Here is a 25,795-nt window from a genome sequence, read left to right on the forward strand (position 1 = left end):
TACCTTCCTCATGGCTAGTCTTGTGTTAGTTTCAGCTATAACCATTGGCCTAATTTTTGGGTCTTCATCAGGTCCATAACTATTGAACTCTTGTGTTCCAGCTTGATTGTTAAATACTAACTATTGTGACTGTTGTGTTCCCACTTCAGTTTCAAAGAATGCTTCACCAAACTCTTGTATTTCATCTTATGAAGATATCAATGTGGGGGTTGTGTCCACAACTTTCCCCTTGTTTGAACCAAGTCCAGCCCCACTACCCTGCCAACCAAAGACAATAGTTAGTAAATAATCTACAAAAATTGTAATTTTTTCATAAACTACAATAAATATAAAGCTTTACCTTGTAACATCCTCTTGCATTATAATTTTCATCACCACATTGTCTGCATGTCATTATAATTCCCTTCCTTGAACTACTCCACTCACCTTTTCTCTTCAAATCTTCATCAGCAACCCTATTCCTCTTTACTTTGGGTCTTCTAACCATATTGACAATTTCAGGTGGCTTCATGGCTTGACTAGGCAGAATTTTCCAGAATTGCACCCCTCTAACAGGCTAATTTTGTACTTGTATGTTAGCAAGTAAGCCTCCTTACTATACCACCAGTGTATTTGTGTCACTGGTTCAACCTTCTCATGCATCAATGCCTTAATATCATAGGGACAAGGTATTCCAGATAAATCCCACAACCTACAGGTACATCTCTTCTTCTCAAGATTCACTATATGTTTGTGTTTACCTTCTATTATTTCATAGCCATTGTCTCCATTAAAGTTCAAAGTGCAAGCATGTGATATTGCCCTATAGTCATGGTATAGTTTCATACATGGTGGACTGAAATTGTTAGTCCAGCTCATAGCTTTGCCTTAATAGTCTGCAAGCCTTTCCATTACCTTGATCCTTATGTTCTCCAACATCTTGATAATTGGCATATGTCTGGCATCTAGAATCCATGAATTGAAGGGCTCAGTAAAATTGTTATCCACCATTAGATTTTTACATTGTGTATCAAAGTAGGCTCTACACCATGCTTTTGGTGGATAGTTGATCAAGTCCCTTGCAACATCCTCTCACATCCCCCCAAGCTTCAACAACTGATCTTTAAACTCTTCTTCATAAGTACTCCAAGTACACCACCACATCAACTTCCTCATTTCTCCACTCCTCTATTTTTTTTAACCAGTTGACTTCAATGTGTCTAGCACAATACCTGTGATGAGCATCAGGTAGTACAGTACTCACAGCATCTAATAACCCCTGTGATGGCAGATGAGAACAGAAGAAAAAAATAGAAACTAAACATACTTGAAATAGATGAGAACAGAACATAATTGAAACAATAGAGAACAAAAGAAAAAACAGAATAAAAAATAGCAGTTGAAAACAGAAAAAAATAGAAGTAAAAACAACAGTTGTAACAGATGAGAACAGCAGAAAAAAAAAAAAAAAATAGCAGTTGAAAACAGAAGTAAAAACAGCAGTTGAAAACAGATAAAAACAAATAAAAACAGAAGAAAAATCAGAAGCAAAATCAGAATTGAAATAAGAGTATGGTACCTTTTGCATGTCTGATATAAATGTCACTCCAGCCCCATTATTTAGGTCCAAAGACCTCTTCAAAAGATCAACAAACCAACTCCAGGTCCTGCTTGTTTCCTTGTCAACCACTGCCTAAGCAAGTGGATAGAACTGATTCATAGAATCCTGTCCCATTGCCACCAATAGCTGACCCTTGCATTTTCCCTTCAAAAAAGTACCATCCAAACCAATAAGTGGTCTCAGACCACTTTTGAAGCCTAGCTTCAAAGCTTGGAAACATATGTACAATCTCAAGAACCTCCTTTTTCCTTCTTCCAAAGTATCCTTTGATATGTTGATTGCAACATTACTCCCAGGATTAGATAGTCTTAGTTCTTGACCATAGGCTTTAAGCTTGTTATATTCATCATTGAAACTCCCATCTAACTTCTCAAGGATCATCACCTTAGCCCTTTTAAGCTTAGATCTTGTCATATTAAGCTTAAAATCATTCTCTAATTCCCCTATCATATCCTTAATAGTATACTTGGGATTGTTTTATAGTTTATTCTTAAAGTATTGTGCTAATGTCTTTTGCATCAGCCCTTGGATTTTTATAACAAGGATTACAATTATGTTTTGCCTTCAAGTTTTTGATACTAAACTCATTAGTCTTTTTATCCCTTGAGATAGAACATCTAAAAGGGCATCCAACATCACAAATATATCTAGTTCTAGTAGGATCTATTTTTTCAATCTTCAAGCCATATCCATTGGCAATTGCATAATAGTTCACGACTCTTCTAGCTTCCACAATATCTTTAAATGTCATGCCCTTATCCAACTCCTTAAAGTTCTCAAACCTATCACTCACTACCCTCCTCCTTTGTTTGCTAATAACCTCAAGTCCTTCAGAATCATATTCAACATCAGATGGAGCATCAACATCAAAATCATAGTCCCCAATAACATGCTCATTTTCAGATACTGCTTCAACATCTACACGGAATGTTTCAGTATGGTGCAGAATACTTTGAGTATGGACAATCGACTCTAACTCATCTACAACAAACAAGTTTATGATTTTGAAGCTATATATAGAACCTGTAACAAGAGACTGTAATGCCCTGATACCATCATCTCCATCAATTATATAGAACCTCCCGACAGCCCAACAACTAAAAGTTGTTTCACTTCAATAAACCCTAACTCTTTTGTGAACTCTTCACGTAAATCTTTATAAGACAACAAATCTGGGTCAAACTTATTCCATATATGGACTAGCCTCTTATTATACAATACTTCTGGAGAAATTACCCATTCACCCCCATAGTTGAAATACACATCAATTGTGTCAGTCAGGCTTCAATAAAGTTCACATGCAAAAGGAAAACAAAATAGAAAATTGAAGGAATAAATCAGAATTACACATTTCGGCAATTAAAAATACAAGAATAACAAAACCCTAGAAAGACAATTTTTTGGGGGGACCGGCATAGTAAAGAACAAAAATATAAAATTAAACCCCACATGCACAACATTTGAAAGACAACTCCAAATAAAAGACAAAAACATGTAACCTCACATGCACAACAATCCCCATATGAACTGAATTTACACCCACCCTATTAAACCCCAACCACCAAATTAAATAAGTTTTTGGATCTACTAACCTTGATAATTACATTAATCTTCCAACAAAATCAATTTTTGAAGCCACCTTCGACAATAGCTTTGCTTCCGTTCGAAAACCTAGTAAGACTAAAGAGGGAATTTTGAGAAATGGGGTTTTTTTTATGAAAGAGACGACTGGAGAGTGGGGATTTGGTATGAAGGGTTAGGTTTGGGTTAGGGATTTGTTTTGTTTTAACCGGGTTGTGTTTGGGTATGGGTAGATGAATCTAACTAAGGTTAGAATTAAGTGGGGCAGGGGTTAATTCGGGCAAATAATAACAGGACACGTGGAAATTCAAGTCTTATAAAAAAAATTTAAAAACAAATTCCATCTGTTAGTCAAATAATGGCATAGACAGGCCATTTCTTTAACGGCAATGGCATGGAAATAGCAAATTTTTAACGGATGACATCGATAGACCATTTCTGAAAGTTGAGTGGCATTTTTAGGCCTTTTCCGTTTAATCTATTCAAATAAGAATTACCTTTTCCAAAATTTGAAGATAATATAACTTAAACATTCAATAAAACCTTTACTTCCATACTTTTATAGTCACACAATATTATAAGTAGCACATTAAACACCACAAAATTACACAAACATTTTGACATGTCTCGGACCACAAATTTTAGAAATTATTTTTTCTTTCTTAAATTTTATGCTTTGCCAAACATGATCACGCAAAAGGTTAAGAACCGAATCATGCAAGAAGAGATCCTACTCGAGACCATATCTCAACGGAGAACTCAAACAAACTAAGATAGTAATGGAGGATTGGATTATAATTCGTACCAAGAATCAGAAGAGTAGTCAAAGAGCTTCCCTTTGTGAGAGAAAACAATCAAAGCCACCTCTGCATCACAAAGCACTGAGATTTCATGAGCTTTCTTCACTAAACCACCTTTCATCTTCGAGAATGTCACTTGTCTATTTATCTTATTCTCTATACGCCTCAGTTCCACTTTCCCTCTTCCCATCTTTCTCTCTCAACAGATGATCTCAAAATGAATCCTCTACATGAGGCTGTCATCATAAGGCAATGTGAGGCGCAGAGGAGTGATTATATAGCCAAGACATATGGGTAACAAGACCGGTGCTATTGTTCCCCTTATTTGTATTTTTCTCAATTGTTGTATTTTTATTTTCTTTTATTAATAAAAACTAGCCCTAGGCACTTGCCTAGCGAATTGCCAACAAAAAAAATGAAAACCTTGAAATTATTGAACAAAAGGGGAGAGAGAAAAAGAAAGGGCAACAACCCTAGGTAGGAGTTTTTTTTCACAAAAATGGACAAATACACATTTTTATAAAAGAAAAATAATGTAGAACTACTACTTTTTTATTGTTTCAAAATGGGGAGGATTATTAGGTTAAGAAAGGAGAGATTGTCTGAAAAAGAAAGTACAAGAAAAGATAAGACAAGATATATAGTCTGTTGTGTATTAAGGAACAAGGTGGTGTTTTTAAGGATTTGTTGTCGAGTAGTGAATGGCTAACACAACTATAGTCCGTTAGTGTGGTGGATACATGCACCCCTCACAGTTATTATACAAGTTTCCGTATAATGGGAACTGTAGCTGTATGTCTTCTGATTTGTGATCTTTACTTCTTTAATTTGTCCTTTTCAGAGTAAGGCTATGTGAAAGCCTCTTGTATTTTTTCTCTTTTGTCAAGTCTATTTGTACTTTCACTTTCTTTAGCTTCTTTCTCATTAAGCTTTGACTAGTGAACTCCTTCATCTGCTTTATTTTGTTGGGATATAATATAGTAACTAAATTAATTGAATGTGTGCTTTCTAACAATTTAACCCTCTACGTAACATGATTACACACTTAAACATGCATTAGTGCAATAATTTGACCCCTTGATTTACTTGGGTCTATAATGTATTTTACGTTTATATATTGTTAAACCTGTTAAGCGTTGTCTTGTTTTTTTTTAATCATATTTAATTTTCCTATCTCTTAAAGGGAAGTGCAACATATTTACCTTGATTCGATTTTCCTTCTTGTAAGGAAATTATAAATCTTCCATATTTGGCTAGTCCCTTTTCTTGTAGGAAAAAGTTTGGAGTTTTATAAATTGAAGATCCATTCTTCTCATTCAGTAGCATCTATAATATAGCCGTATGGGATTTGAGAGTCCTGTTTAGGGGGAGAACTTTACGGGACAAGTGTTAGTGTATCACTTGTGTTTGCCTCTTCGTGAGGTTGTTCTCTCGATATTTTGTATTCTCTTTTATTATAGTGGTGTCACGACCCAGATTTCCCATCCTCGGGAGCCGTGATGGTGCCTACTCGTGAAAGCTAGGCAAGCCGCGTAATATATAATCACTAACTCTTTTATTTAGCCTTTTTAACAATTTAAATTAACAATGAAATATTAACGATAAATAATTACATGCGGAAGACTTAATCTAATAACTAGCCAAAACCAGTATGGCAATACCAACATACATTCCTACCCAGAATACAGTGCCACAATATCACGGACCAACTACGAGTACAACATACAAATGTCTGGAAAGAAAACTACAATCTGTCTCTGAAGTAAATGAAAACAGAATACATATAAAGATAGAAGAGAACGTCGGGCCGGCGGATGCCTGCAGGACTACCTCGGGATCTCTAATTGGACTGAAGGCAGCCACCCAATGCTAAGTTCCAAAAGTTGCCGCTCCGGAATTTGCACATAGTGCATAATGTAGTATCAGCACAACCGGCCCCATGTTCTGGTTAGTGTCTTGCCTAACCCTGACGAAGTAGTGACGATGCTACGACCAGACTACCAAGTAAACCTGTGCAGTTATATAATATGCAACGGAAAATAAAACAGGAATAGACAAGTAAAGATGGGAAGGAGTACATGCTGGGGGAAATATCAATACCAACAGTAATTTAAGAGAAAAACATAAGGACAACTTGGAATTCATAGCAAAACAATAAGGAACTCGTCACCAATCTATGAGCACTTCGTATTATCTATTGTTACGGCGCGCAACCCGTTCCAATAAAAATAGTAACACTGTTGCGGCGTGCAACCCGATCCATATCATTTATCACTGTTGCGGCGTGCAACCCGATCCAAATATAATATTAACATTGTTGCGGCATGCAACCCGATCCATATCATTTATCACTGTTGCGTCGTGCAACCCGATCCATTTATATAATTGTTGCAGCGTGCAACCCGATCCAAATATAATATTGTTGCGGCGTGCAACCCGATCCACATATACAATTCAATACCAATCACAACGAAATTCCCGACAAGGGATCAATAAAGAAACAACACTATCCCGGCAAGGAAATCGACAGTATAAGTAAGTACATCCCGGCAAGGGAACTTCAGCTATAACCAAACTTGTTCCAACATCTAACTACCTCAACTAGCACCGATACTCAATCGTAATTAATTTCCACGAGAATAATCATAATCCTTGCTCAACATAGAGAATCAACAACTTAGACATTTGTAGTATTTATTAAGAGCACAACAAATTTCAATTTAACCCTACAAAAAAACGCTAAATTTGCGTAGGTTTTATTGTGGCGGTTACTATAACCTCCGCAATCTATATCAAATTGTGGGGGTTTATTTACCTCCGCAAATATAATATATTTATGGCAGTCGGTAACCTCCGCAACACAAAAGAAATAGCACCCACTAACCCCAATGTTTCCCTCGTTTTTTTAATTCTTTCCCTCTTTTTTTTCCCAAACCCCTTTCTCATTTTCAGTTACAAACTAAAAAAGACCCCTCTATCATTTTCAGAAACGTTCTTTTAACCAAATCCATAACAGACCTAGCAGACAAGGGATGAAAATGAGCAGCATACAAATTCCTCAAAAATTCCTTTAATTGGATTAAGTTTATGTGATTTTGCTCCTCGATTAGCAAACAAATTCCTCAAAAATTCCTCTTCGATTTTGCTTTCATAACAACCCACTTTCATACAAATTCCTCTTTAATTTTGCTCTGATTTTGCTCTTTCATTCTTTGATTTTGCTTTTTTGTCTTTCTTTCATCATGCATGTGGGTTTTAAGTTTATTTTCTCAGTTAATTTCTATTTTTCCTTTACTGATTTTTTCTCTTTCTTTCATCTTGATGTTTTTCAATTCTCAACAGAAAGTAGCAGAAATTTAGTAGAATCAGTGCATTTTGAATAAGGATATAACACTCTTTGTTGAAATCGAGATGTAAGTCCTCTTTCTCCTTTTGCATTAGGTATTATAGGTACTAGAATTTAGATTTTTTGTGTATTTTGTAGGTTCCTTTCTGTGATTTGGGTCTTAACTGAAATATTTTTCTTTTGCATGTGCATTTTAGAACTCCTGCGGACCTTCAGAGAGGATACAATTGTCACTGGTTGCTTTTCCTCTCAAGGTAAATTTTTTTTGTTTTTCTGTTTAATAATATTGGAGTCACAAAAATATATCTTACCTATTTGAAGTGCATTATTTGAACATTACCTATTTGAATATTACATATATGAACTTTAGTTATTTTTCTGTACAAAAACTACAGTACTACTTTCCAACCGGCAGAAAATGAACATTACCTATTTGAAGTGCAGTAAGTACTGCATTTGAGCCTGTGTTTATTTCAAGTGGTTGTAGTTTCTTTTGAATTGCTATCTTAGTCGCATCTGTAGAGCTGTTTGTTCTGCAAATATGCTAATTTTGACAGGAAATATCATATAGTAGCCTAAACTCTAGTCACCTTAGTGATTTTTGGGGCACCTCTTATTCCTCCTATCGCAGGTTACTGACTCCCCAATGAGGAGCCTTTTGTAATTAATTTGTTGTTTATCTTTGATATTTTAGTTTGTATATTTCCCTCTTTTCCTTTACTATATTATTTTGTTGTTCTTAAGGTGGTGCTGAGGCTCTTTTCATATATGTAAATACTTTTGTATAGGCACAGAACAAGTAGGAACATATCATTACCTCTACAAGGAAAATGGCTTCAGCTATCCAAATAAAAATTTCAGTATAGGCACAGAACAAGTGGGAACATATCATAACTGGCTACACTTCTATATAGTGGTTTAAGATCAGTAGAATCATAGCTATATGAGTATGAAAACGGGTCAACAACATATAAGTGACTCATCGAGGAGTCCTAGCAATTAAGAAATTAAGAGAAATCTGCTGCATTTCTCCTATAATAGAAGTGTGGAAATGTGGAAATGTTTAGAAGAAAAGCAAAGTAAAGGACCGAAGTAACATAGAGATTGGTAATAACAATCAATATGTGTATGTGTATGTATTTGGTTCTATCTTGTAATTTGGACTTCTTGTATCAATTCACATCAACTGCTAATTTGCATTTATTTATACATATAGCAGTCCAAGCTACATTATCTTACAAAATATTATAATGTTATTGCGTTGATAGGTTACTAAATCATCCTTTCTCATGGAAATATTGTAGGTTATAGTAAACACTCTTGCTCAGAGAAATCCTTATTGGTGGATCACTTCTGAAAGGTTATATATCAATACTCTCCAATGGATAAATCTTGGATTGGAATGCCTAGAAATACAACAAAATATTTACTTGGTTTGAATCAATTTCTAAATTTTGCATTTAAGAATGCTTGTATAGGAGATAGAATAAAATATTCGTGTCCTAAATGTAGTTTTGGGAAGTGGCAGACCAGAGAGATAGTGTACGATCATTTGATTAGCAAGCCATTCCCTCAAAATTATATTACTTGGATTCTTCATGGGAAAGCAGAAGTGTTGGAGAACTCTACAAGCACAGAGGTTATCATAGATGCACTGGCTCCTGAAAATCCTATGGAATTATTGATAAATGAAGCATTCCCGGGTTTAAGGCATGAGGGTATTGATTCAGGTCCGTCACAAGTAGTAGGAGAAGAAGAAATGTTAAATGATCTATCTTTTTCAAATAACAAAGAATTTTTTGAGTTGCTTAGAGATGGAAGTGAAGAATTATATGAAGGGTCCAAGTACTCGAAGCTAGAATTTTTGTTAAAGTTGTATCACATAAAGTGTTTATCTGGGCTAAGTGACAAAGGAATGACTATGATGCTAGATTTACTTAAGGATGCATTTGGATTTGCAAAGATACCTAATACTTTTTATGAGGCCAAGAATACCATAAAAAAGCTTTGTCTTGATTATATCAAGATAGATGCTTGTCCAAACGATTGCATGTTGTACTGGGGAGATGATACTAATGGGGAAACATGCAAGCATTGTCATACTTCTAGATGGAAGCCAACTAAGAAGAGCAATGATAATCACATGTCTACTAAAGGAAAGAAGAAAAAGAAGCAAAAGATGCCCGCAAAAAGTTTGTGTTACTTTCCACTGAAACCAAGGTTGCAGAGATCGTTCATGTGCTCTAAAATTGCAGAGCATATGAGATGGCATGTGAAAGATAGTAACAGAGATGGAATTATGAGGCATCCCATATATGGTGAGGCATGGAAGAGATTTTATATTACTTTTCCTGAATTTGCTTCTGATCCTAGAAATGTTCGATTAGGCCTAGCTAGTGATGGTTTCAATCCTTTTGGGATGATGAGTACTAATTATAGCATTTGGCCAGTGATTTTAGTTCCATATAACCTTCCACCTTGGTTGTGTATGAAGCAACCAAATTTTATCCTCTCAATGATCATTCTAGGTCCACGTACGGTGGGGAATAATATAGATGTATACCTACAACCGCTTATTAAAGAGTTGAATGAGTTGTGGTGTGAAGGTGTGGAAACTTTTGATTCATCAAAGAATGAAATATTTATAATGCGAGCAGCTCTTATATGGACAGTTAGTGACTTTGTTGGACTTGAAATTTTATCTGGTTGGAACACACATACCGGTTTTGCATGTCGATCTTGTAATTTTGACACAGAACCTTGCCGACTTCGTCATAGTAGAAAGTGGTGCTTTATTGGTCATCGCCGGTTTTTGTCAAGAAACCATAAATTTAGATTGATGAGGCTTCATTTTTTTGGCAATATGGAAGAGAGAAACCCTCCAAGGAAGTTAACTAGGTCAGATATTTTGAATCAAGTGGAAGAAATTAATGTTACATTTGGAAAACCAGCGGAATTGAATGAAAGAAGGAAAAGAAATCAACAAAAAGGTACCGAGGAAAGTGCAACTCAACAATTGAGAAAAAAGCATATTCTTCAATCTTCCATATTGGGAATTCAACTTGTTGCGCCATAATTTAGACGTTATGCACATTGAGAAGTATGTGTTTGGTAATATTATATACACTTTGCTACATGATAAAGACAAATCAAAGGATCATGTTAAGGCTCGAAAAGATCTACAAGATATGGGTATATGGCGTGATCTTTGGCTAGTTGAGAATGAGAATTGCCGGCTTGCTTCATTTGCAATTCCAACAAATAAAAGAGTTGACTTTCTCAAAACTTTTAAAAAAATCTCGGTGCCGGATGGTTATTCAAGTAATATCTCTCGTTGTGTTGATCTAGATAAAAAGAGGATATTTGGACTAAAAATCCATGATTGTCATATCATTATGGAACAATTGTTGCCCATAGCAATTCGAAATGTGCTTCCAAATCATGTTGTTGCAGTCTTGATAGAGCTTTCATCCTTTTTAGACAACTTTGTTCGAAAAGCTTGAGCCTCTCGGACCTAGAAAAGCTTCAAGATCGGATTGTACTCACACTTTGCCATTTAGAGATGTTGTTACCTACATCCTTTTTTACTGTAATGATTCATTTAACTGTCCATCTAGTGGATGAAGTAATACAAGGTAGACCGGTACATTAGCGGTGGATGTATTTTGTTGAAAGGTAAACATTACTTACTCAACATAATTTCAATCAATCTTATAATAGTAATTCAAAGTAAATACTTATTCTAATACCTTTTTATTTTGGTTATAGATTGTTAGGTCATTTCAAGTCCCTTATAGGGAATAAAGCACAACAAGAAGGTTCCATAGCTGAGGGTTACATTGTTGAAGAAGCCCTAACTCTTTTTTCTCGTTATTTTGAGGATATTGAGTCGAGGGTAAATAGGCCTAAACGTGTAAACAATGGACCAAATCTTAATGAGGCTTCTGAAATGTCATTTATATTCCCTACACAAGGTAAACCTATCGGAGGTTCTGAAACATTCACCATGACTCAACTTGAGAAGACTCAAGCTCATCGATATGTGTTACTTAATTGTGCAGCAGTAAAGCCGTTTATTAGGTAAGAAAAATAAATTAATTTAATTATTTACAAAAACTTTGAGTGAAGTGATTAAAATTGATACAATTAACTCCTTTGTAGTGAATTTAGGGATTACATAAGAAGGAATTCAAGAGGCCGGAGACCTTCGACAATCGAAGTAGAAAGGAGAGTTAATAAAGAGTTTCCTGATTGGTTTCCAAAGCGAGTGAGTGAAAATGCTTATCTATGCTTAATTAACTTTCTTGTTTTAATTTTGAATATTTGACAAAAATAAATTTATCTATTTAGATTATGAATCCGGATTTAGCAAACACAATCTCGACTGATTTGGAGTTTCTAGCACAAGGTCCATATCCAGATGCGGGAAGGTTCACTGCTTATAATATTAATGAATTCAAATTTCGGACATTGTCTAGAGAACAAGGATCTCAAACTCAAAATAGTGGAGTTTTTCTTATGTCTGACACCTCTTGTATTGCATCCAACACTGACAGAAGTGCGAGGTAAGCAGACTTGCCATATTATGGGAAGTTGGAAGATATTATTGAGCTTAATTATTATGGTCAGTTTAAGGTTGTGCTCTTCAAATGCCAGTAGGCTGACACTACTCGATATAAAGGGTTCAAAAGAGATGCTTGGAATTTTAACTGTGTTAACTTTTCTAGATTGATTCACACTGGTGATCGTGAGGAGCATGATCCTTATATTGAAGCATCTCAAGCAAATATGGTGTACTATGTTAATGATGAAACTGATGAAGGGTGAGTGTGGCGGTACATTTAAAGCCAAGAGATTTATTTGATATGGGAGAGGTGGTTGAAGGAGAAATATACGAGAATGAGCCATTCCAACTTCAAGAATTTGAACAATTTTTTGATGTTAATTATGAAAATGTTCAACTTGCAATAGATGAGCATATGTTTGAATAGGAATTAGTCCCGTCCTTAGGTTTTCCTCCAGTTCTTCATGGTGAGTATTTTTCATCCCTCTGAGAGTCAAAGAAATATTTAATTTTATATCATTATAAAATTTGCATCAGATTTTGTTCTACCCCGCATTGAAGATATATAAGAATTCATCTAATTTTTTTGATTATTTGAACATCTTTCTTATAATACATATGTGGATTGTTTCTTCTTAAATCATTCGACTTTTCTTCTACTAATTTTGTGAACTCCTGCTTTTCTTTTATTGCTTGCAGGTATGCCGAAGCCCAAGCGTTACGAGAACTTCCAGAACTCAATTCAGTCAGCATATGCATCACAAGGTGTAACACAACCTTTATCAACTGAATCAACACCTTCGCATTTTGATGATACACCACAAGTTCAACCAATAACACGACCAACACCTTCAAGTCATGTTGCAACAAATCCAATTCTGTCAGATCAGACAACAACACAGCAGGTTCCATCAGTCCGGGCCGCGTCACAACAACCACCATCTAGAAAGCGTCGTGGACGTGTGTCTTCGCAATATTGGACTGTAGATGCAATATATATGTTATTTCCATTAAAGCCACCACTTTAAATCTCTCTGCCACCACAAATTCTCTTTCTTCGTGACTTCTTCCACCTACTAAGAATCCTCTCTCTATTTCCTCTATTGTACACTTTACAGAAAAATCTCTCTGTTTATTCTCCAAAAATATTTTTTTTGTCACCTTAGTCTTCAAGGGTTGAATTTGTCTGCTTTAGATATGGATTAATCATCTGAAGAGTTTTCTGTTTGACTTTACGTTCTGACAAAGTGAAACCACAAAATGATATTTGACAATTAATTAAATCTCCTCTTATTTGCTACCTTCTCCTTATTTAATATACTTGGTAGAGAAGTCTACTTTAACATATTAAGAAAATATCTTAGATGAAAAATTAGAAGTACACGTGCGGATATAAATAATCCAGGAGGTGACAAACATTACATATAGCTCTGAAGTTGCTAGAATTTGATCAATTCATAGATGTTCTCATCATCCAGTGTGAAATCTTGATTGAGTTATTTTAATATTTTTGCAATATTTTTGCTTCTTTCATGATATAAGGTAAGTAAGAGTGAAGAGCAAGGTCCATGTATTTCTTGTGAAAAGTGACCTTAAAACACTTCCCCTCAGATCTTAGAATGGAATTCAACAGCTTCATAAATTTCGTTGTTGACTTGGCCATCAAAGAATAGAGAACCAGATTGATTTTTGTTTTTATCTTTTAAGATTCACAAGGATCCAGCAAGATACTTAAAGTGAAGAAAAGGTACATGTTAAATTTATCTAATGGAGAACCTATTGTGGTTAATTTTGACGACATGAATTCTCCCATCAGTGAAGGACAAGGCGTTCTTGCAGGTTTTTTTGGAATTTTAGCAACTGACTGCTCCATTTTTCCAATTCACTTTGAGAAATGGCTGGATTTACCTGTGACAACCTTCAACCGTTGTTATGATCGATTTATAAAGGTATTTCTGAGGCATACAATATCTCTATTTTATGTCACTAGATTTTATATTTGCATATAATAATTATCTAACCATTGGTTTATTCTTGAAGCCACGATTTTGTTTTCGAACAACTGAGTCAAATGCAAGACGATATGTTTATAATTCTATGTGTAAGAAGTGGGGCGCAAGAAGGCTAAAGTTGTTTGATAAGGTCTATGATCCACTTAAGAGCAGAGCTGAGATAATGGATAGCGTTCCACTGGGAATTCCACCGGATCAATGGATTTCTTATGTTGATTACCGCTTTAAAGAAAAGACACATGTATTTATTTCAAGAGGTTAAACCTTCGGAGGTTCCATAAGAGATTGCTTCGTGCCTATTATTATTCTTTACTTGATCACCAATTCTGCTTTACTTGTTCAAAGTTTATAACTTTTCTCCTAATCTGTTATGTATAAGATCTAAACAACTATTATGTATAAGATCTAAACAAATAAAGAAATGAAATTAAAGTTTGTTTGTGCCTTTGTTCTTTTGTTAAACAGATATTATGGTTTTACAAATATACAACAGGCAATTATGTGTAATTTGTGGTATCTTTTTGTAAGGAAATTTGTAAAAGAAATGCTGAAATCCGGAAGAAACAAATTGTTTCACATATCGGTGGCTCCAAATATAACTCCAGAAGAAGGGCTGAAATGGTGTTGATTCATTTTGAATACTTTAATTGAACTAAAAACTATTTTAGTTAGTTAAGTTAATGCGACTTTAACTTTTCATTTATAGATGGTTGAGACTGGACTAAAGTCTGGACGAGGACAGCTTTATCTCGCTACACATAGGAATAAAGATAGATCATATGTTAATGAGGCGGCAAAAGAGATATGTGTAAGTTTTTAATTTCTTCCATCAAATTTGCAATTATTTAGTACCTAGTAAGTTATTGGTTCTAAATCTGTTAAGATATGATAGTAAAGGAGAGTTCTTTACACTATTTCCTTTGCCAAGAAATCATAGTGGAAAAAAATCAAGAAAATGTGTCTATTCTCAAATTTTATGGGAATCAGAAGGAATAATACAATTCTGTGATCCAGTTAAAAGTGGATTTTTGATATGGAGTTTTAGAGGAAAGAGCAATAATTTTGATTTATGGAGGCTTAATCATTTTATAAGATTAAATATATTTACTTCTGTTGATTTTCTTGCCTTTAACAAATTGAGGCCAATTGATTATTAGGAGGTAGTAACAGTTTATAGCAATTTTCTTATCTTTACATTCATATACATTGAGGCAAAACTAAATGCATAACCTTCTATATGAGGCAAATTGATCTTGTTCAGAAGCTGGATATCCTTCTACTCTTATTTTTCTTTTTTTAATAACTTATCAATCACTGATTGAAGTTAGGACACTAACTTTTGGTGTGTAATGTATTTAGGAAAAAATTGAACCAGTATTGAGTCAAAGCACCGTGGATGAGTCTGAAATTTCGCCAAATGATACCATTGGTAAGGTGCTAGGAAAAGAGCACTTTGGAAGGGTAAGGTGCTTGGGATTAGGAGCTGTTCCTGGTAGAGCTTTTAGACAAACAAGACCTCATTATAGTGATTTGAATGCTTCAAGTTATAATAACGGTTCATGTTTTTCCCAATGCCAAAAGAAGTACAATCAAATGTTGAATGCTCACAATCAAATCCAAGAAAACTACAGAGAAATGATGAATATTAACACCCAAATGATGAATGCTAACACCCAAATGATGAATGCTTTTAAGGTGCATATGATAATGAAAGAAGGGAGGATACCTGAAGAATTTGCAGGGATCTTTGTTTCTCCTCCTCATTCAACGGTAAGAAAAGTTCATAACTTTCTTATTTAATTTTGAAAACTTTTGTGCTATATGTGGTGTTTGACTCTTTTTCTCACTTTCTTCACTCCGATATCTGCACATGCATTCTCATCAAATGTGCATTTTTTATCTTTCATGTTGTTCTAGCTACAGCAAATTAGCACTCACAATGTTGCCTTCTGTTTTCACTGCTGGTTTACTTCCGTTTGTTGATAATCCCTCACTTATCCCTTTAGATTTGCTTCTTATTTTTTATCCTAAAGAAAAAGGCTTTAAGTTGATGGATCTACAATTATCATATGGTGTTTCATTTCAAGAAATTAATGGCAACCCTTTTCTCTACAGTCATCAATACTTTAGGTTTCTTGATCAATCTTTTCATAGTAGTGATGTTGATGTGGTATATAAACAAGAACCATTATCTTCAGTTGCTGCATCTCCTGAGACTAATATTATTATTAATGACAGTAGTAATAGTAACAATAATGTTACAACTGCTCAAGGTTTGTCTTTGTCTTTGTCATCATCTCATCATCATAATCATTACAACAACCAAAGTAGTAGTAGTAATAATCTTTTACCTCATTTGGATAACACTCTCGAGATGGATCATAGTGATCTTTGGGAGAATAGCCTGGCAAGCAACTGCAATTGATTACCTTGTTATCAGGTGATTGGCAAAAGCCATATACACCACAAATGTTACTCACAACACAAGGCTGTGTGATAGCTTACCATGCAACATCCCAACCGTTCCCATTTTCTTTGCTACAGTAAAGCTATTAGAAACCTCCCTTGTCAGTGACCATCTCCAGGTGGTAATAATCTTGAACTGGAGAAGGCTGGTCTACTGTCATGTTAGATATGATTGAGCTTCCATTCACAATAAACATAGTAGCAGTAGTCTTATTGAAAACTAGCTTTACATTATTGTGGTTTATAGTCGGAGAATTCCAGTAGCCCAAATCATTACAACAACCAAGGTTCGTTAATTATATTTTATTTTGATTTTTTAGCCAGGTGATGCGGCTAGCGGATCCATTTCACCCATGGATGCAAGAAGATCATATAGTGGAAGTAATCCTAACGACAACCATTGAAGTTTCTTGCAAATGTATCTTACTCGATTGAATGGCCATAGGAGATCTTTTGTCCTTAATTAATAGTTGGAGTAGATGTTCTGTTTAAAGTTAGTTTTAAGACTAACTATAATACTGATGTTTTGTGTTTAGTGGATGGAGTAGTTGTGTTTAAATCAAGTTTTTGAAACTAATGATAATTTACTTTAATGTATTTACGGTTTATTAATATATTGATGTTACTTGATTCTATATAATCTGATGATGTTTCATTATATTAACATAGTTAAAATTGGATCAGTTATGGGTATAACAATTGCCAAAAAAAAATATTCAATGAATAGCGGAGGTTAAAACTACCGCAATTTAATGTATAATAATATTGTGTTTAAACTTGCGGAGTTAAATGAAAATATTGTAGGGGTTTTGACTGCCTCTATATTTTTAAACGTGTGGTCTTAAAAAGTCAAACTAACAAATTGCGGAGGTTAGACCGCCGCTAAATATCCGCCGCTATATGATAACGACGGTCTCCCATAAAACCCCCACAAATTGATTGCGGCGAACATTTTTGTGGGGTTTTTGGAAACCGCCGTAAAAGCAAATTGCGGAGGTTTCTGACCCCCGCAATATGTAAATAAAACCTCCGCAAATTTAGCATTTTTGTAGTGTAAGACTCACAGTCATGTTTGACACCAACGTATAGATACTTATCACCATGCCTATATGTCGTACTCAACAAGTAACATATAGCAAATAGGACACAACTCCTAATTCCTCAAGCTAAGATTAGACTAAACATTTACCTCGATGCCATGAACACAATTCAAGTCTCTACTATCGCTTTACCTCTTGATTCCACCACCAATTCACTCGTATCTAGCCACAAGTTACTTAATTACATCAATAAACGCTAAATGAATCAAATTTAATGCATTAAAATAAGTTTTCTAAAGTTTTACCCAAAAAGTCAAAAATTGCCCCGACCCACATGGTCAAAACCCGAGGTTTGAACCAAAACCTGATTACCCATTCCCCCCACGAACTCAAATATATAACTTGTTTTGAAATCGGACCTCAAATAGAGGTCCAAATCCCCAATTTTTGAAAAACCTAGGTTCTACCCAAAACACCCAATTTCCCCCATGAAAATCATTGATTTTGAGTTGAAATCATGTGAAAAGATGTTAAAGATTGAAGAAAACTAGTTAGAAATTACTTACAATTGATTTGGAGAAAAAATTGCCTTTGAAAAATCGCCCTAGAATGTTTTGGTTTTGAAAAGATGTGAAAAATGATTGAAAATGCGTCTAAGTTATGAACTTACAGGTTGCAGGTATCGCAATTGCGATCAGGGTTCGCAATTGCGAACCCAAGCTCTGCTAAGCTCGCATTTGCGAACAAACAGTCGCATTTGTGATGACAAGCCCGAATGGGGAGCATCGCATTTCCGAAGGAAAATCTCACATTTGCGAGGAGGGGCTGGCCTGGGCTGTTTCGCATTTGCGACTCAGCCTTCGCAATTGCGAACTCGCAAATGCGAAGCCTGCAATGAAACAGCTGAAGTCTGCAACTTTCCAAGTCCAAAATTCATCTCGTGGCCTATCCAAAACTCACCCGAGCCCTCAGGGCCCCAAACCAAACATGCACACCAACCTAAAAACATTATACAGACTCGCTCGTGCACTAAAATCACTAATATAACATCAACAACTATGAATTTAGCATCAAAATAATGAAATTTCTTAAAAACTTCAAAATTTCTAGTTCTCTCAAATACAATCCGATTCAAGTCATTTCAAGTCCGTTTCTTAACAAATTTCACAAACTTATCTTAAATCACATATAAGACCTGCACCGGGCGCCGGAACCAAAATATGGGCCCGATACCATCAAATTTTAAACACATTTCATTTTCAAAACTCATAAATAATTTCAGAAAATAATTTTCTTTAAAAATTCATGTCTCGGGCTTGCGACCTCGGAATTCGATTTCGGGCATATGCCCAAGTCCCATATTTTCCTACGGACCCTCCGAGACCATCAAATCATGGGTTCGAGTCCGTTTACCCAAAATGTTGACCGAAGTCAACTTAAATCCATTTTAAAGTCAAAATTCATCATTTTCATATAATAGCTTTCCGGCTATGCACCGAATTGTGCACACAAATTGAGGTGATGTCGAAAGAGGTTTTTCAGGCCTCGAAAAGCAAAATTTACTATTAAAACAAGTGATGACTCTTCACATCCTCCACCTCTAAAACAACCGTTCGTCCTCGAACGGATAGAAGAAGGAAGCACTTGAGTCGGGGAAAAGATGAGGATAACAACTCTGCATATCGGACTCGGACTACTAGGTCGATGCCTCAGCGGTCTGACCTCCCCACTGAACACGAACAGAAGGAAAACTCTTCGTCTCAACTGACGAACCTGCCGGTCTAGAATAGCTACCGGCCCCTCCTCATAAGACAAGTCCTTGTCCAATTGGACAGTCCTGAAATCTAACACGTGGGATGAATCACCGTGATATTTCCGAAGCATGGACACATGAAACACTGGATGCACGACTGATAAGCTCGGCGGCAACGCAAGTCTGTAAGCCACCTCTTCCACTCAATCAGGAATCTCAAACGGGCCAATGAACCTAGGGCTAAGCTTGCCCTTCTTTCCAAATCTCATCACGCCCTTCATATGCGACACCCGAAGCAATACCCGCTCACCAACCATGAATGCCAAATCTCGAACCTTACAGTCGGCATAACTCTTTTGCCTGGACTGAGCTGTACGAAGCCTATCCTGAATAATCCTAACCTTGTTTAAGGCATCCTGAACCAGATCTGTACCCAACAACCGAGCCTTCCCCGGCTTAAACCATCCAACCGGCGACCGACACCGCCTACCATACAAAGCCTCATAAGGAGCTATATGTATACTCGACTTGTAGCTGTTGTTGTAGGCAAACTCTGCTAAAGGCAAAAACTTATCACACAAGCCTCCAAAATCAATGACACAAGCTCGAAGCATATCTTCCAAAATCTGAATAGTCCGCTCGGACTGCCCGTCCGTCTGAGGATGAAACAGTGTGCTCAACTCAACCCATGTGCCCAACCCTCAATTAACTGCTTTCCAGAATTGGGAGGTAAACTGCATACCTCGATCCGAAATGATAGACTCGGGCACACCATGAAAACGAACAATCTCCTGGATATAGATCTCAGGTAACCTCTCGAAAGAGTAGGAGACTACCATAGGAATGAAATGTGCTGACTTGGTCAGCCTATCAACAATAACCCACACTGCGTCGAACTTCCTCTGAGTCCGTGGGAATCCTAAAACGAAGTCCATAGTGATACGCTCCCACTTCCACTCGGGAATCTCAATCTTCTTGAATAAACCACCGGGCCTCTGATGCTCGTACTTAACCTGCTGACAGTTAAACACCGAGCCATATATGCAATGATATCCTTCTTCATTCTCCTCCACCAATAATGCTTCCGCAAATCCTGATACATCTTAGTGGCACTCGGATGAATGGAGTACCGGAAGCTATGGGCCTCCTCTAAAATCAACTCTCGAAGCCTATCCACATTAGGCACACAAACTTGACCCTGTAATCTCAGAACTCCATCATCCCCTAAGGTAACCTGCTTGGCACCTCCATGCTGCACCGTGTCTCTAAGAACACACAAATGGGGATCATCATACTGCAGATCTCAGATACGCTCCAATAAAGAAGAACGAGTGACTGTGCAAGCTAACACATGGCTTGGCTCAGAAACATCCAACCTTACGAACTGATTGGCCAAAGACTGAACATCCAAAGCAAGCAGCCTGTCACCGACTGGAATATAAGCAAGGCTGCCCATACTGGCTGACTTCCTACTCTAAGCATCGGTCACCACATTGGCCTTTCCCGGATGATATAAGATGGTGATATCATAGTCTTTCAACAACTTCAACCACCTTCTCTGCCTTAAATTCAACTCCTTCTGCTTGAACAAGTACTACAGGATCTTGTGATCCGTGAACACCTCACAAGCCACACCATACAGATAATGCCTCCAAATCTTTAATGCGTGAACAATGGCTGCCAACTCCAAATCATGAACCGGATAGTTCTTCTCATGAATCTTCAACTGCCACGAAACATAGGCAATGACCTTACCATCCTACATCAACACCGCACCAAGTCCAATACGAGATACATCACAATAATCTGTATAAGTCCCTGAACTTGTGGGCATAACCAACACCGGTTCCGTAATCAAAGCTCTCTTGAGCTTCTGAAAGCTCGCCTCGCACTCATTCGACCACCTAAACTGGGCACCCTTCTGGGTCAACCTGGTCATTGGGATTGCAATGGACAAAACCCCCTCCACAAACCGACGATAATAGCCTGCCAAACCCAAGAAACTCCGGATCTCTGTAGCTGATGCTGGTCTAGGCCAAATCTTGACTGCCTCAATCTTCTTCAGATCAACCTGAATACCCTCTGCGGATGCAACATGACCCAGGAATGCAACTGAACTCAACCAGAACTCACACTACGAAAACTTGGCATACAACTGACTATCCCTCAGAGTCTGAAGAACCACTCTAAGGTGTTGCTCGTGCTCCTCCCGGCTGTGGGAATAGATCAAAATATCATCAATGAAGACTATCACGAATGAATCCAGATAAGGCCTGAACACTTGATTCATCAAATCCATAAAAGCTGCTGGGGCATTTGTCAACCCAAATGACATTACCAAGAACTCATAATGCCCATACCGAGTGCAGAAAGCTATCTTAGGGACATCAGATGCCCTAATCCTCAATTGATGGTAGCTAGATCTCAAGTCAATCTATGAAAATACCTTGCCACCCTAAAGCTGATCAAACAAATCATCAATCCTCGGCAAAGGATACATATTCTTGATTGTAACCTTGTTCAATTGTCGATAATCAATACACATCCTCATCAATCCGTCCTTCTTCTTAACAAACAACACGGGCACACCCCAAGGCCAAACACTAGGTCTAATGAAACCTTTTTCAAGAAAGTCTTGCAACTGCTCCTTCAACTCTTTCGACTCAGGCGGGGCCATACGATACGGCTGGATAGAAATGGGCTAAGTGCCCGGAGCCAAATCAATGCAAAAGTCAATATCCTTGTCAGGTGGCATACCCAGCAGGTCTAAAGGAAATACCTTAGGGAACTCACGAAAAACCGGCACAGAATCAATAGGAGGAACCTCACCACTAGAATCACGAACATATGCCAAATAGGCCAAACACCCCTTCTCGACCATACTCCGAACCTTCACATAAGAGATGACACTACAGGTAGAATGACCAGGAGTCCCTCTCCAATCCAAACGAGGTAAACCCGGCAAGGCTAAGGTCATAGTCTTGGCATGACAATCCAAGATAGCATGGTAAGGTGATAACCAGTCCATCCTAGTATGACATCAAAATCAACCATATCCAGAAGTAACAAATCTACACGAGTCTCAAGACCGCGAATCATAACTACACAAGAACGATGGACTCGATTTACCACAATAGAATCACCCACCGGTGTAGACACATATACAGGGACACTCAAGGAATCACTAGGCATGACCAGATACGGTGCGAAATAAGATGACACATAGGAGTATGTAGATACTGGATCAAATAAAACTGAAGCATCTCTGCCACAAACCAGAACAATACCTGTGATAACTACATTAGAAGCCTCAACCTCAGGCTTGGCTGGAAGAGCATAACATCGGGGCTGGGACCCACCACCCTAGACTACATCTCTAGGATGGCCTGCAGCTGGCTAGCCTCCATCTCTAGCGGTCTGAGCTCTACCTCTAACACCTCTACCTCTACCTCTACCCCCACCCCTAGTTGGTGGAGCGGGTGGCGGAACACCTGGTGCCTGAACCATAGCACGAGAACCCTGCTGCTGCAACTGATTACCCACTAATCTTGGACAAGCCCTCCGAATGTGACCATACTCACAACACTCAAAGCATCCACCTGAATGTTGTGGCTGAGGAAACTGAGAATCACCCTGGAGACCTGAATGACCACCCCAAAAACTTTGGAGCGACGACGCACTGATAGAAGCTGGTGGTGCACTATAGGGCTGCTGATCAGAATACTGCATATAAGATCCACGACCACCTGAGGCACCGTGAGAAACCTGAAGGGCTGACTAAAAAGGCCTAGGAGGATAGCCTCTACCATACGAATCTCTACCTCCAGATGAGATACCACTGAATCGGCCTGAATGATGAGGCCTCTTGTCAGACCCCTGACCACCTTCCTGCGATAGAACCATCTCAACTCTCCTGGCCACATTAGCCGCCTCTTGGAAAGAAATCTCACTCCCAGTCTCCTTGGCCATCTGAAGTTGAATAGGCTGGATAAATCCCTTAATGAACCTCCTCACCTTCTCTCTATCTCGGTAGGAAGTATGATAAGAGCATGATGGGCCAAGTCGATGAATCTGGTCTCATATTGTGTAACAGTCATAGAACCTTACTAGAGACGCTCGAACTGCCTACTATAGATCTCTCTCTAAGTAATGGGGAGAAATTTCTCCAAGAATAGCTGAGTAAACTGCTCCCAAGTCAAAGTTGGCAATCTGCTGGTCTATCCAGACAGTAATATCTCCACCAAGTTTTGGCGGATCCAGATAAGCGAAAAGTAGCAAAATCGACCCCATTGGTCTCCACTATCCCCATGTTCCTAAGAACCTCATGACAGCTGTCTAGAAAATCCCGGGGATCCTCAGAAGATGCACCGCTGAAAGTAGTAGGGGAAGAGCTTGGTGAACCTGTCCAATCTCCACAAAGCATCAACAGACATAGCTGCTCCCTCACCGGTCTGAGCTACCACACCCTGCTGAACTAGTCCAACTGGCTAAGCTGCTGGAGTCTAAAACTGGGGAGTCGTTTGTCCCGGAGTGCGAGTAGCAGGAGTCTAGGCTCCTCCTCCAGCCTGAGAGACGGCTGGTGCTACAGGAAGTAAGCCTAACCGGGTGACACTCTCCATAAGGCCCACTAGATGGACCAGAACATCCTAGAGTACTAGGGTAGCAATAAACCCCTCTAGGACCTGAGTTGGGCCCACCGAAACTATCTGGGCCGGAACCTCATCATCAAAGTCAACCTGAGGCTCTGCCGCTGGTGCTGGTGCTCCGGGCTGAGCTATGCTCCTACCTCGGCCTCTAGCACAGCCTCGGCCTCGCCCTCTGCCCCTCGTGGGAGCTACTGCTAGGGGCTCGGGCTGCTGATCGGTGGATGAGGAAGCACGTGTTCTCGCCATCTGCGAAAGAACAGAGTAAAAATTCAAATAGCATTAAGAAACCAAACTGCACGATAAGAAAGAATAAATGTGAAGTTTTTCCTAACTCTGTAGCCTTTAGGGGATAAATACAGACGTCTCCGTACTGATCCCTCTGACTCTACTAAGCTTGTCCATGAATTATGAGACATATGTAACCTAGAGCTCTGATACCAACTTGTCACGACACGAATTTCCCACCCTCGGGAGTCGTGATGGCGCCTACTCGTGAAAGCTAGGCAAACCACACAATATAGAATCACTAACTCTTTTATTTAACCTTTTTAACAATTTAAATTAATAATGAAATATTAACAATAAATAATTACATGCGGAAGACTTAATCTGATAACTAGCCAAAACCAGTACGACAATACCAACATACATCTCTACCCGAAATACAGTGTCACAATATCACAGACCAACTACGAGTACTACATACAAATGTCTGGAAAGAAAAGTACAATCTGTCTCTGAAGTAAATGAAAACAGAATACATATAAAGATAGAAGAGAACGTCGGGCCTGCGGACGCCTGCAGGACTACCTCGAGATCTCTAACTGGACTGAAGGCAGCCACCCAATTCTAAGGTCCAAAAGCCACCGCTCCGGAATCTGCACATAGTGCATAGTGTAGTATCAGCACAACCGACCACATGTGCTGGTAAGTGCATAGCCTAACCCCGTCGAATTAGTGATGAGGCTAGGACAAGACTACCAAGTAAACCTGTGCAGTTATATATTATGCAACAGAAAATAAAACAGGAATAGACAAGTAAAGATGGGAGGGGGTACATACTGGGGGAGATATCAATACCAACAGTAATTTAATAGAAAAACATAAGGACAACTTAGAATTTATAGCAAAATAATAAGGAACTCGTCACCAATCTATGAGCACTTCGTATTATCTATTATTGCGATGTGCAACCCGTTCCAAAAAAAATAGTAACAGTGTTGCGGTGTGCAACCCGATCCATATCATTATCACTGTTGCCGCGTGCAACCCGATCAATTTATATAATTTTTGCAGCATGCAACTCGATCCAAATATAATATTAACATTGTTGCGGCGTGTAACCCGATCTATATCATTTATCACTGTTATGGCGTGCAACCCGATCCATTTATATAATTGTTGCGGCGTGCAACTCGATCCAAATATAATATTATTGCGGCGTGCAACCCGATCCACATATACAGTTCAACACCAATCACAATGAAAGTCCCGACAAGGGATCAATAAAGAAACAACACTATCCCGGCAAGGGAATCGACAGTATAAGTAAGTACGTCCCGGCAAGGGAAATTCAGCTATAACCAAACTTGTTCCAACATCTAACTACCTCAACTAGCATCGATACTCAATCATAATTAATTTCCACGAGAATAATCATAATCCTTGATCAACACAGAGAATCAACAACTTAGGCATTCGTAGTATTTATTAAGAGCACAACAATTTTAATTTAAGACTCACGGTCATGCTTGATACCAACGTATAGATACTCGTCACCATGCCTATACGTCGTACTCAACAAGTAACATTTAGCAAATAGGACAAAACTCCTAATCCCTCAAGCTAAGGTTAGACCAAACACTTACCTCGATGCCATGAACACAATTCAAGTCTCTACTATCGCTTTACCTCTTGATTCCACCACCAATTCGCTCGTATCTTGCCACAAGTTACTTAATTACATCAATAAACGCTAAATGAATCA

The 25,795-nt window shown here is 37.9% G+C and overlaps 2 protein-coding genes across 2 annotated transcripts in view; one reads left to right on the forward strand and one right to left on the reverse strand.

Moving 5' to 3' along the window:
* Window positions 1–4,284, reverse strand: part of LOC104238347 (agamous-like MADS-box protein AP1) — a 48,098-nt gene extending 43,814 nt beyond the window's left edge. Inside the window, exon 1 of the mRNA XM_070171922.1 lies at window positions 3,987–4,284. Coding sequence (XP_070028023.1) covers window positions 3,987–4,171 — 185 coding nt within the window. The 5' untranslated portion in view covers window positions 4,172–4,284. The remainder of the gene's footprint in view (window positions 1–3,986) is intronic.
* A 474-nt stretch (window positions 4,285–4,758) lies between these two features.
* On the forward strand, window positions 4,759–13,095 carry LOC104244239 (uncharacterized). The gene is made up of 8 exons (XM_009799628.2): window positions 4,759–4,773; window positions 7,525–7,581; window positions 8,632–8,687; window positions 11,096–11,407; window positions 11,489–11,594; window positions 11,678–11,892; window positions 12,055–12,150; window positions 12,591–13,095. The coding sequence occupies exons 1-8, from the start codon at window positions 4,759–4,761 to the stop codon at window positions 12,679–12,681; spliced, it is 948 nt and encodes a 315-aa protein (XP_009797930.1). The 3' UTR covers window positions 12,682–13,095.
* The last annotated feature ends 12,700 nt before the right edge of the window (window positions 13,096–25,795 follow it).

Source organism: Nicotiana sylvestris, chromosome 4 (assembly GCF_000393655.2).
Source record: "Nicotiana sylvestris chromosome 4, ASM39365v2, whole genome shotgun sequence".
Taxonomy (NCBI): Eukaryota; Viridiplantae; Streptophyta; class Magnoliopsida; order Solanales; family Solanaceae; genus Nicotiana; species Nicotiana sylvestris.